General features: G+C 46.8%; 1 protein-coding gene across 1 annotated transcript; it reads right to left on the bottom strand.

The window, feature by feature from the left end:
• Nucleotides 1-8456: 8456 nt before the first annotated feature.
• Nucleotides 8457-9734, bottom strand: LOC311330107 (C2 calcium-dependent domain-containing protein 4C; the record flags this gene model as incomplete). The annotated part of the gene is made up of 1 exon (XM_084462085.1): nt 8457-9734. The coding sequence occupies one exon, from the start codon at nt 9732-9734 to the stop codon at nt 8457-8459; it is 1278 nt and encodes a 425-aa protein (XP_084318211.1).
• Between the last annotated feature and the right edge of the window lie 2829 nt (nt 9735-12563).

The raw sequence follows: 12563 nt of genomic DNA on the forward strand, positions 1-12563 counted from the left end.
GGAGATATTTAATCATTTACCTTTTTTCCAATAACCTCCTCTGTGAGACAGACACTCTTTTAATATATTTTTCATTACACATCCGATTAGATGAACGCTATGTTGCATTCATCACCTTGGTTCTGTCTTACAGTTTTCATTATGAGAAAAGGAAGTCATGACAATAAAATTTGCATAACCAGATGTGTGGACCAATAGGGTTGGCCGTGTCTGTGGCGCTCCACTGATTACAGTATGCAGGCAGGCAGACACACTGCATCTTATTACCATACCAGGCATACAGAGGGCACTTCCTTATCTACAGACTCCCGCTGCTATTGGCTGGCTGGTGACCAGAAGGTCTGTCCTCTGCTATTGGCTGGTTGGTGACCAGAAGGTCTATCCTCTGCTACGCGTCAACACTTCCCTGGGGAGGTGTCAGGAAATCGTGGCCACACTTGTGATGAGTCCGAACACACAGAATTCATCAGTCCTGCTCTGCCCCAAGTCTGATTTGCCTTGAGTCCGCTGGATTTTATTTTCATTTTGCCTAGGACCAACTGTCCCTCAGGGTTGCTATGGGAACATAATCACTTTGGTTTTGATTGCATAGTTGGTGTCTCGTCTCCAGGTTCAGAAAGACTGGAGCTGGGACTACCGTTGTGATCAGTCAGAACAATCAGTTTTATTAGCCAGGTAGTTTTTACACATACTAGGAATTTTTTTTATTGCTGTGGTGAAGCACATCGTTGCTAATGCTGGCTAGCTGGCTGGCTAACTGGTTGGCTGGCTGACTGACTGGTTGGCTGGCTTGTTAGATGGCTGGCTGACTGGTTGACTGGTTGGTTGACTGGTTGGTTGACTGGTTGGCTGGCTGGTTGGTTGACTGGTTGGCTGGCTGGTTGGTTGACTGGTTGGCTGGCTGGTTGGTTGGCTGGTTGGCTGACTGGTTGGCTGGTTGGCTGGTTGGCTGGTTGGCTGGCTGGTTGGTTGACTGGTTGGCTGACTGGTTGGCTGGTTGGCTGGTTGGTTGGCTGGTTGGTTGGTTGGCTGGTTGGCTGGTTTGTTGGCCGACTGGTTGACTGGTTGGTTGACTGGTTGGCTGGCTGGTTGATTGACTGGTTGGCTGGCTGGTTGACTGGTTGGCTGGCTGGTTGGCTGGCTGGTTGTGCAAAAAAAAGGTGGATGCTGTGGCGGCTGTTCTGATGTGACAGGCCGGGGAGAGGGGGGGTCACGATGGTCTGCTGAACAAAGGCACCGCCATTGATCATTACCAGAGCTGGCTGCCAGGTGATAGATTAGAGGTCCATGAGGTTCTTAGGCTGTCCTATGTCTCATCCTCTTGGTTTTATTACTGCAGGAGTGCTGCTGTGCCTCTCAAGCCCATTAGTACCAAGGCTCCTCCTAATTACGGTGCTGCTGCAGTAGATGGATTGATGTAGCAGGTCCGATGTATCTTAGGGCCCTTTCACACCTACGTTGTTTAGTCCGGACTTTCAGACTTTCCAGTTTGATCTGAACCAAATTGACAGGTCTGAAACCTCCTGGACCGACGGTGCGCGGATCAAAGAGGTCTTTGGTCCGACCTCAAGAGGTGGTCTCGGCTCGAACCAAGGATCGCTGCTGCCTAATGTGAAATCAAAGGTTTGCTCTTTCGGATCAAACAGACGCGCGTGCATCCACAAACCAGTTAGTGTCAAGTATAGGGAGACGCACCCCCATGCAAGCGATGACGACATAAATGCAACCAAAAATCCTTTGGTTTGCTGGTGTGAAAGCGAAAGTTATGGAACTAATCAATAAAAAATAACAAATGTGAAAGCGCCAAATGGGATTCTGGTTCGGACCTTGGTCTAGACCAGGGGTCTCAAACTCAAATTGGCTTGGGGCCACTGTTGGTTTCGTCAACTCATAGGAGGGCCACTTCAATGTCAACTTCAACTACTACTAACTATAAGAAAGTGCAATATTTCGGAAAATGTTATTTTTCATTTCCATAACTAGACTCACAACTCAATCTCTAAATGTTGCAAGACTATTCCATAACTAACATTTTCATCATACAAATTCAGACCAGTTTCCATTCAGTTAGCGCTGCAAATCTTTTTTCCTTACTTTTATTTTATCTTGAATAGCCTACATTTGTACTTTACTCTGTTTTAGCTGCAAGATGCATCACTACTGTAAGCCTGCCCTGGACCTGTACTTGCATTTATTAAAGTTCAAGTTTGTTTCCATTTCTTACCAGACACTTAAATACATTTGTAGGCTACTACTCTATTTCTTGCCAAACACTTATCTTGAAAGACGGCTGAGACGTTAGCCCTCTCAGCTGTGTGGCTCGTTTTTTCCTCTCGTCTCCCTATGACACTGTTCTCCATGTTTAGTAATGAATAGCTCTTGACATTATATTCCTTTAGAACGGCGACTTTTTTCTTGCATATCAGGCAGGTAGTATTTCCATTGAACTCTATACTAATACTGAAATGTCAATATTTCTTGAAACTGTCTGTGTTCCTAACGTTAGTTCACCATGAAAACAGCCTTTCGGTGGCGAGCTGCATTCCGTTCATTGTTCATAGTCGCGTGCAGATTGATTGCACCTGTGACTGTATTCAGCATTCACCTCGCGCTCTGCATTGTAGGCCTGCCTGCCGGCGCCGTTTACAATAAATTATTTTGCGGGCCGGATTACATGATATTTCTGACATCATGTCGCGGGCCGGGTGGAGTGGTGTGGCGGGCTGCAAATGGCCCGCGGGCCGCGAGTTTGAGACCCCTGGTCTAGACCTTTAGGTGTGAAAGCGCCCGTAGTCCTGAAGTATAGAGTTCAGCACCTTTCATCATCAAGCAAACAACACATCTTTGAACATCTTCACATCTTTCCAAATATATATATACTATACCAGGGCAAGGCTGAGTGGAAATGGCACTCTCTGTCTCTTCTCTTGCACCCTCTCTCTCTCTCCCTCTCTCTCTCTCTCTCTCTCTCTCTCTCTCTCTCTCTCTCTCTCACACTCTCTCTCTCTTGCACTCTCACTCTCTCTACCTCTCTCATTCCTTCACTCAGTTCAGCACACCCTGCTCGGTGGTTGCCATAGTAATCCCAAAGCCAATAATAGCCCTCAACCTTTACTCTCTGAAGTCAAGGAAGCCAGAGATGAAAATTGCCCCAATCAAATTTAGTCTCAAGAGTGTACGGTTTCATATAGCGGCAGACTCGTAGTGTAGTCTACGCTCAGAACCCGCTTCTACGGCAACAGAGACAGATCAGTTTACAAACTATGAGAGTCGGCCAATCATGAATAGAAATGAATGGTGGCAGGCAGATGAAGGAAATTGGTAAGCATTTCTAACAGCATGGAGGCAGGGGGTGAGCCAGCAGACTGCCACCGCTGCTGATGTGAAATTCAATAGTGACTGTGATGAAATAGGGAGCAGACTAGGTCTTTCCTGCGAGCCTCTCGGGTGTAATGTGTTAAAGGCATCCTCTGGAAGGGGGAATAGATTGGAAATAGAAACTAAAAGAAAATACAATAATGTTACATACGTTAGTAATCAAATGTAGAGTCAACTGTAGAGACGCCAGACTTTCAAATCACAAAATGATTTGTATTGTAAGAGTTGTATTAATCTATGTCTCTGGAACCATTGACTTCTGAGGGACTAAACCATTTCTACACCTTTCTGAACACAATGGTCTTCTGAACACGACCATTTTGTAGATGGATATTGTGTCTGTTTTGATGTTTGTGGCAGTATTCTCAAAAATACATCTACGGCATTCTGCAATGGCAATAGTTTTAGAGTGAATGTGTCTTTGAAACAGCTGTGGTTTTCTCCAATCTTGGAGTTTTCTCACCTCTTACTCCAGCTGAGACTGTCTTCCTATTCCCAAGACAATGCTTAGAATCTACACAGTACGCTGCCAGCTAAAGAGAAGATGGGGGAGGAAAGAGGGCTGCTGTGCCTGTTTGTCGACTGTACAAGAAAGCCTGCAAGCACCAGAGACAGCGGGGTCTTACTGATGCTAGAGCACCAGGAAGAAGAGGCAGTAACAAGCTCTGGAGAGAGAGAGAGAGAGAGAGAGAGAGAGAGAGAGAAAGAGAGAGAGAGAAAGAGAGAGAGAGAGAGAGAGAGAGAGAGAGGGAGAGAGAGAGAGAGAGAGAGAGAGAGAGAGAACTAGGTCTCATGTTTGTTAAGAAGTGAGTGATGAACCTAAAGTAAAGGACTGCTATCAGTATCAACTATAATTATTACCCGTTTCATAATGAAAGTGCTGTGTGTGTGTGTGCGTGTGTGTGTGTGTGTGTTGTGGAGATGAGAGAACCTTCCAGAAGGACAACCATCTCTGCAGCAGGGAGAGGGAGAGGGAGAGGGAGAGAGAGAGAGAGAGAGAGAGAGAGAGGGAGAGGGAGAGGGAGAGAGAGAGGGAGAGGGAGAGAGAGAGAGAGAGAGAGAGAGAGAGAGAGAGAGAGAGAGAGAAAGAGAGAGAGAGAGAGAGAGAGAAAGGGAGAGAGAGAGAGAGAGAGAAAGAGAGAGAGAGAAAGAGAGAGAGAGAGAGAGAGAGATAGTGGGTAGACAGCTTAATGGGTCATAACAGATCTGCTATACACCACCTACACGTTCAATACATCACAACATCCTGTGGTACCACTTCTCTTTGGTGGAATGAATCAGCAGTTGTTGTTTTTTTAATGATGACAGATGTTATTGAAGTGAGATTAATCAATTAAAAATGAGTAGTTGAAATGTGCAAAGCTGGTTACTTTTATTCCAACACTTACGAGTTGGGGGAGACAGAAGTTCCACCAAGAGCCATGATTACAGTCAAACAGCATTATATCCACTGTGGGCACAACTCATACATGAATATGTAAAACTCCACTAACCAATCATATGAGAGGGTTAGCAGAGAGTAGGGCAGTTCTACAGGTCAGCAGCTGACGTGGATGTGAAGACCCCAGGTCATTGATCATGGCCTTGGGAAACAGCTGCTAGGACTAGAAGAGACGTAGACTACGCTTCCTTAAGTCTACAGAGAGGAGAGAGGGGGTGTTCATGTAAAAATAAAGATAGATTTGAATGTCTTTATTACATAGCTCACCATTGCCCATCTGGTGTGATGTTACTCCTCTGAGTCAAAGAGGAGTCAGCGAACGCATGTTGAGGTTTGACTGTCTGGAGTCACGGGGCTGCAGCTACCGTTCTATCTTCAGTGACCTGTTAATGAATTACATCACTAATTAGATAATTAATGGGATCTAATTAGAGAATCTGCATCATTCATTCACCCTTTATTTATGAAATCTCATTGAGATTTAATTTGATTTTAAATTCCTTTCAGCCAGGGTAGCAGCAGTAAAAAGCAGACATGGGAATCTACAGTAAATGTGCTTTTAATCAGGCCGTTTCATACACTCATACAGTCAAGAGAACCCACAGGTGTCCATCATCATTTACATCACAGTAAAAAAGATCAAAGTACTCACACCGATATATAATACCAATACAGCAGATCAAAACCAGCATCCATCATTTACTAACATTTATTTATTTATCAACCATTAACAGCTGTAGATAAGAACGAGACTTTGGCGTCAGGTACAATGGATTAGCACTTTTTTTTTTTTTTCGTTTTTCAAAAAAAACCTGTCGAAACAGGAAGATTTAAGAAACAGATCAGCATATTAAAAGAGCTCTAATGAAATATGATCACGGAAATGAATAAATATGCATCCCCACTGCTGTTCTCTCACACTGAGGCTCCCGACTCTCATTTAAAAGAAAAACTCTCCCCTTACGTAATTGAATAGCTATTGAGTGCAGAGTAACAAGGAACAATTTCCGTACACCGACGGCAAGCTAATGGGAAAGTTAATTCTGGCAAATCCCTCAGAGACGTAAACGAAGGTTGGCAATCAAATCGTCTAACTCTTGATGCTTGATGCATCAAGTAATTCTATAATGCAATCCAGCTCCATTATGGCCTACCCTTCAAATGAATACACATCATGCATATGAAGGTTCTGCCGTCACGATATTCACTGGCTCCTAAAAGGTGCAACATCTAAATCAAGAGGAACGTGGAAATGGAAACATTATTCCACCTGGATTACAGTTCAGTCCCGATAGAGACACTCACTCCATGTTCTCCATAACAGCACCGATGTGGACAAGATTGGGCAGCATTTTAGGTCATGATCATCTGTCCTTTCTTAGAATCGTTATCCAGTATTCAATTGCATGGCGACCCACTGCTATGTCCTATCAGGACACACATGGGTAGGTCCAGGCCCGTAGCCAGCCTTGTGGAGGGGGGGGGGGGGTTCGTTTTGTTCTGAAAGTGGACTGTCTTGTTTCGATTTGTTGACGGGGGAGGGGGGTGGAGTGCGGACCTTTTGTCTATAATTCTGGACCTTTGGTCGTGAGGGGGGGTTAGTCTTATCCACCCGACCCCCCCCCTGGCTACAGGCCTGGCAGCCCAATTAGTACCCTGTATCCAGCCACGGCACTGGAGACCTGGGGGGACAGACAGGCAGGACGGGCAGGGAGGAGGACTAGCTGGACAGACAGGACTAGCTGAGGCAGAGCAGTCAAACCATCAAATGAAAGACTGACTCACTAGCGCCCAGGTCAGCTGTGCTGCCTGATGATGGTGTAACATTAGTATTGAGCGGAAAGATAATTGAATCATTTTGAACAGGGCTGATTATCTTTTCCTTGCATATCTGGACCTGTGGACAAAACAGCGAGCGGCATCAAATTGACCTTCTCTGAGGAAGATTTGTCCTTTCAAATTGACACTGTGCTGAACTTTTAATCTGTGAGAATCTAGCAAGACAATCAATTACAAAAATAGGCCTCCTTCGGCAATTCCACAAACCCTTACCGCACTTTTTGACATGATTTAATCTACATCACTAGAACACTATTTCATAATCATGAACATCAACCCAGCGTATAGGCAGATGTCATATATAGCCTGAACGTCAGACGCACTACTGTACAATACTCATATTTACTGACAATATTGAAGTGTTTCAGTCATGCTGCTAAAAGCAAACGAGAGAGACTGTATCAGTCATCACGCCCCCATGATCAGGTACTGTAGAAGTAAGTACATACATTATTATGCAACAGGATCATAGCACATAGCCGATTTCATCACAGTTACATCAATAACATTATAAAGTATAGAAGAGGTCAACAGTATTCAGTGATCTAAGTCAAAACATCTGGTCAATGTGCCTCACAAGATACAAAACATCAGCGACATCTTAATTGATGGTACTTATCAAAGACTGACGGCTCGGTCGACCCCTTTTAGTTACGTGTGGAGAAGCTTCCGGAGCTTTCCGTCTCTGTCTGGCTCTCCAAGCAGCATCACATGCAATTTATTCAAACTCCTCAGAGTGACAGCAGAGCACAAGCAAAGAGAAGAGGACTACCCTACATGTCAAAACACTGTCACTGTTCTGCTTCGGTCTTTCTCAGTCCTTTGGTTGTCGACGGTGTGCACTTGCAAAAGAAGAGGTCACATAAATGACCTGTCATGCAGTGATTGGAGGAGGGAGCTGCCAATCACTTATTTCAAGGACCAAAGAATATGATTGGCAGTTCTCAAACAGTCATACAATTTTTACACTTGAATGCAATGTTAATCTGAGGCATACAAAAGTGTTGTACAAATACCACGTCTACATAGAAAAACATGCTCAACAGCTTGGGGGAAATGTCATACTTATTACTTACTAAAATATCATGCTCTCGGTCTGTATCTCTCTCACTGTGTCTCACTCTGTAAGGCTTGTGGGTTTTATGAAACTACATAGAAAATACAAGCATATTTCACTCACTGTTATTTACGTACATATTCATGCTGAGCAGACAGACCTCCAAACAGCGATGTCAGTATCTATTCCCCACATCCTGGTTACGAGACCCGGTGATCCCATCACGCTGGTTGGCCCCGGCGACGGCGAGCGGCGAGTCTAGCAACTAGGATCAAAGGATCATTTGCACATCAGGTTGTGCTGCGACTTCAAAGACACACACGGATTCACGAAAGCATCATTGTACTGAATAAACAAGCCATTGTAGACTCACTTCCTGTACAGCCTACTGCGTCACGTTCACATTACTGTCATGCCACGAACAACAGACACACAGAGGAGGGAGAGTGAGTCACTCCAGCGTGCCGGTGTCTTCCCAGCTCCGCCATGTCAGATTGTCCACCAACATGATCCAGGTCGCGGGCTCTGGAGGATTAGGGGGCGTGGCAGTTGAGGAGGTGACCAGAGACTGTTGATAAAGATATAGTTCAGCACGTCTCTGAGACTTTGTGTGTGTGAATGTAGGGCGGCGGTTGGGGGTGGGGGGCAGGGGCAGGGGCGGGGGGGGGGGGCATTAATATCTCCTCCCACTGTCGCCCCCGTCCAGAGGGCGATCCAGAGTCCCGCGCTACGTCTCTAGACCTAGACTCTGGCGATCAGCTTGGCCAGAGGAACCTCTCTCTCCCCCAGAAGCGTGTCTCTCTTCAGGCTCGTTCCCTTGTTCACCACCTTGATCTTCACCGCCAGGTCTTTGACCTGCGCCGGGGTCACCGAGTCGAAGAAGAAGTCCTCATTGAAGACGGGGTTGCGGCTGTTCTTGATGATGGTGCTCCTCTGCTTCTGCAGCTTCCCGGGACTCAGGTAGAGCGACGCGCAGCAGTTGATGCTCTTGATGTCGACCGCCCGGTCGTAGAGCTCCTCGGCCGCCAGCACGCGGATGCGCAGGCGGGCCGTGCCGGCGTCGTATTCGGCGCTCAGCCGCACCGTGCCGCCCTTGTGCAGGTTGACGGTGTGCTCCCGGTGATGCCGATCCGCGCCGTGGTCCGACGGTCCGCCGCCGCCGTAGAGGGAGGGGGAGTGGAGGCGGCGCGACACATTGGGGCTGGGCTCCGCCGAGCTGCACTCGTCCGTGGAGAGGGAGCTGTGGCGGGCGAACGTCCGCTTGACCTTCACCACCTTGGCCTGCGTCTCGTGGGTGATGATCTTCAGCAGGGAGGCGGAGCGCGACAGCAGCGGCGAGCTGAAGGGCGACGATTCGGCCGAGGAGCAGGTGTCGCTCTCGCCGCCGCTGAAGTAGCGGTAGGGGTTGATGTGGGAGGAGTTGAAGTCCGGCGGGTTCAGGTGGTTGCCCCCCTCGCCGCCGCTCTTGCCCTGCGTCTTCCTCTGGGCGTTGGGCGAGGTCGCTGGGCTGGCGGGGTCGCAGTGGAACAGGGACTCCTTGCGGCGCGTGTGAGGGCTCTCCATCAGCGTGGCGAAGCCGTAGGAGGTCTGGGTCTTGGGCACGTAAGGCAGGGACATGGCCGTCTGGGACTGGGGGTCGGCGTTGGTGTCCCCGGCCACCACGTCGTCAGCGCTCTCGATCTGGATGATGTGGCGGTTGGCCACTCTCAACAGGTTCTTGCTGTCTACGGTCAGCTTGCTGACCAGGCGAGGACTGCGAGGGCCGCTGTGCTTCTTGCTGCCGCTGCCGATGGTCTGCTCGGAGGTCGAGGGTCGCAGCCCGTCTTTGGGCTTGACGTCGGGGGGGGCGTCCGGCTCTGGGGGGCAGCTGACCAGCTTGGGGGGAATGAAGAAGTCAGGGATCTTGTCTGGGGTGAGGACATTGCTATAGACCGGCGCCTTGCCTTGCTTATCACTGTTCTCCCCGTGCCGCAGAACGTTGGTTTCTACCGACCCGCGGATCTTCTCCAGAACCCACATGGTCCCACTGGGCTAGACCAAGTGGGAGATGTTGGCGGGGGAAAGATATCTGTCTGCAAACATGAATATAGGGATCATATAACAGCCAAACAATATTGCTATTTCAATATTTCATCAGTGCCTCTTCTCCTGCCAAATAAGATTTGCATAAACATAGTGACATAAATAAAACAATCAAATTAAAATGGTGTGTAAAGGACACACACAAGCTGGCATTGAATGAATGAAGTGAAATGAAAATGGCATTGAATGAATTTGAATAATCATTTGTGAGTGTTGAGCGGCATTGCTTTCCAAGACAACAAAGGATGGAACATAACATATTAGCCTACAGATGGCACAGATACTGTAGCAGCCATTCAGCTATACTTATTGGTTGTTTTTTTCTTTTTGGGGGCTATTAGGTATAGGCTACATAAAGTTTAGCGTGTTTCATGTTTTAATATTAAAATAAAATAACACTATTTGTAATAAATATGACAGAAATGTGATTTTATTTAACATCCTTTTAATCCCTTCTATGCGTAAAACTAACAATATGCTTCAAATCATAAATGCAAATATTTAGAACCAATTTCCAGTGACACACAACAGATATATGAATGCATTAAGAATATGATAGTTTAGTATGATAGCTTACAATAGCCTATATGTGATTGATGACCGTTTCGTGGTTTTTCATAAACGTACGTACATTTTCAAAAACTTGACACTGTCACAGCATGGAAACGGCTAATATGAGTCTAAAATGTAAAATATTAAAGTTGAGTTCTGAATAGTTTTTGTATATAACAACAAAATAAAGCGCAACTGTTGACTATAGGAAGTCAGCGAGCTTCCCGTGAGAACACTGGCAAAGTAGGTCTCACTTTAAAAAAAACAACTAAAAAAAAATAAATATTATATCTCAAGGGTGAAACGCTAATCGAGCATAAAACACCGGCTAAATGAAAAGATATGCTTACATCAGACGTTCAAACTGCTTCCCCGTCTAGTTTCCTCCGTACCAGGTGTGTCTCTCTCTCTGGTCTCTCCTCTGCTGCACCTCTCTCCGCGCGTCTCACCGACGGACCTCAGATCTGTGCGACTATCCTGGTTTTATATCCGCTCTCCCTCCGGCGAGGTCTCCAGACGACCAATAAGATACAACTACTGAGCCTGACAACCAGTCACCAACACTGGGGCGTCTGTCCGTCCTGAAACAGCCTTACAGGTGTGCCATTTACATTCAGAACATCATGCTCAGCTCCAACATTAGATTATTAATTTCATAGAACCTTCATGTCAAATTTGAGGCTATATTATGGTAAATGTGCAAGTGGATGAGAGGGGAAAAGCAGCTAGCCTCCCATCTGTTGATGTACTTCCTAAGATAAGATAAGATATGGTTTAATAATCCCCGTCGGGGAAATGTGAGGTTTCATCAGTCGAAAGGGAACAGTAGCAGTGGGGAAGGTAGGCCTACAGCAGAATAGATAGATGATAGGTACATAGCCTAATAGATCAGGTGCTGCTTATAGTGCCAAATCTTTATAGCACGACTCAGATCACACAAGAGGATGTCCTTGTTCCATCCAAAGATAACCCTTCTACTCGATTTAACACAGCCCAGTCTGTTGTGCTGTTACACAACCGAACATGAAGCAGTCAGGCACCCTTTTCATACCCAGAGGCATTGCGTTGCGCTATACAAATAAAGCTTTGATTGATTGATTGATGTGGAGCGCGCGCGCACCCACCTGCACTCTCATTCATTCAGGGCAGGTTTTCTGTGCGTCTTCAGATTAAGACCACCCTCTTGGTTTCCCTGGAAACTTTGCCATGGCAACAAATAGATTTTCTTCTTCTAAAAATGGGATAGTCGATAAATAGAATTGACAAGGAGGACAGGAGGACAGGACGCTCACCACTTTATTTCTCAAAATAGCCTAATTTCGATGTAGGACTAAACAAAGCCGGTGGTGTAGCCTGGCCATGGATGTATTAATAGAGCCTGGCTAACTGTGAACATGAGTGAGCTCGTCTGTGGGTCATTTCCATCGCTGCAGACCCAATTACACATATTATGTGACCATTTTCAAAATAAGTTTGACCAGCTTTGTTGAATTCCTCCCTGAAGCAGGCCGAGCCTTTGTCTGTGTCCATCAAGCCACTCCTGTTTATAGCTTGCTCAATTCTGTAATTAGCACATCATACGAGTGATTCTCCAAAGAGCAATTAGTGCTTTGCTCCACCCATGAAAAGGGCAACTCAAAAAGGTGCCCATCTAGCCTCCCTGTTAAAGCCTTCCTGGACAGACAATGCCCTTTATCTGTCAGACAGATAATAGAGTTTGGACGAGCTGACATATACGCAATGTCCACCAGTAAACAGTCACTTTAATTGGAATTGTCAGTCGTTTCAACACTGAAATACATCAAGTGCTGGAACCAGTAGAGCTGGATCAGAGTCCAGACCTGCCCTCTGACATTCCTCTGGGCTCAGGCCATCTACCCCTGCCCCTCTAACCTGCCCTCTGACATTCCTCTGGGCTCAGGCCATCTACCCCTGCCCCTCTAACCTGCCCTATGACCTTCCTCTGGGCTCAGCGATCTACCCAGCCCATCATGACCTGCCCTCTGACATTCCTCTGGGCTCAGCGATCTACCCCAGCCCATCATGACCTGCCCTCTGACATTCCCTCTGGGCTCAGGCGATCTACCCCAGCCCCTCATGACCTGCCCTCTGACATTCCTCTGGGCTCAGCGATCTACCCCAGCCCCTCATGACTCTGCCTGGTCTGAGGAGACACACCCAGGTGAGCTGAGCGCATGCACACCCAAGCTATGT

This window comes from Borostomias antarcticus (assembly GCF_949987555.1).
Source record: "Borostomias antarcticus genome assembly, chromosome: 3".
NCBI classification, from domain to species: Eukaryota; Metazoa; Chordata; class Actinopteri; order Stomiiformes; family Stomiidae; genus Borostomias; species Borostomias antarcticus.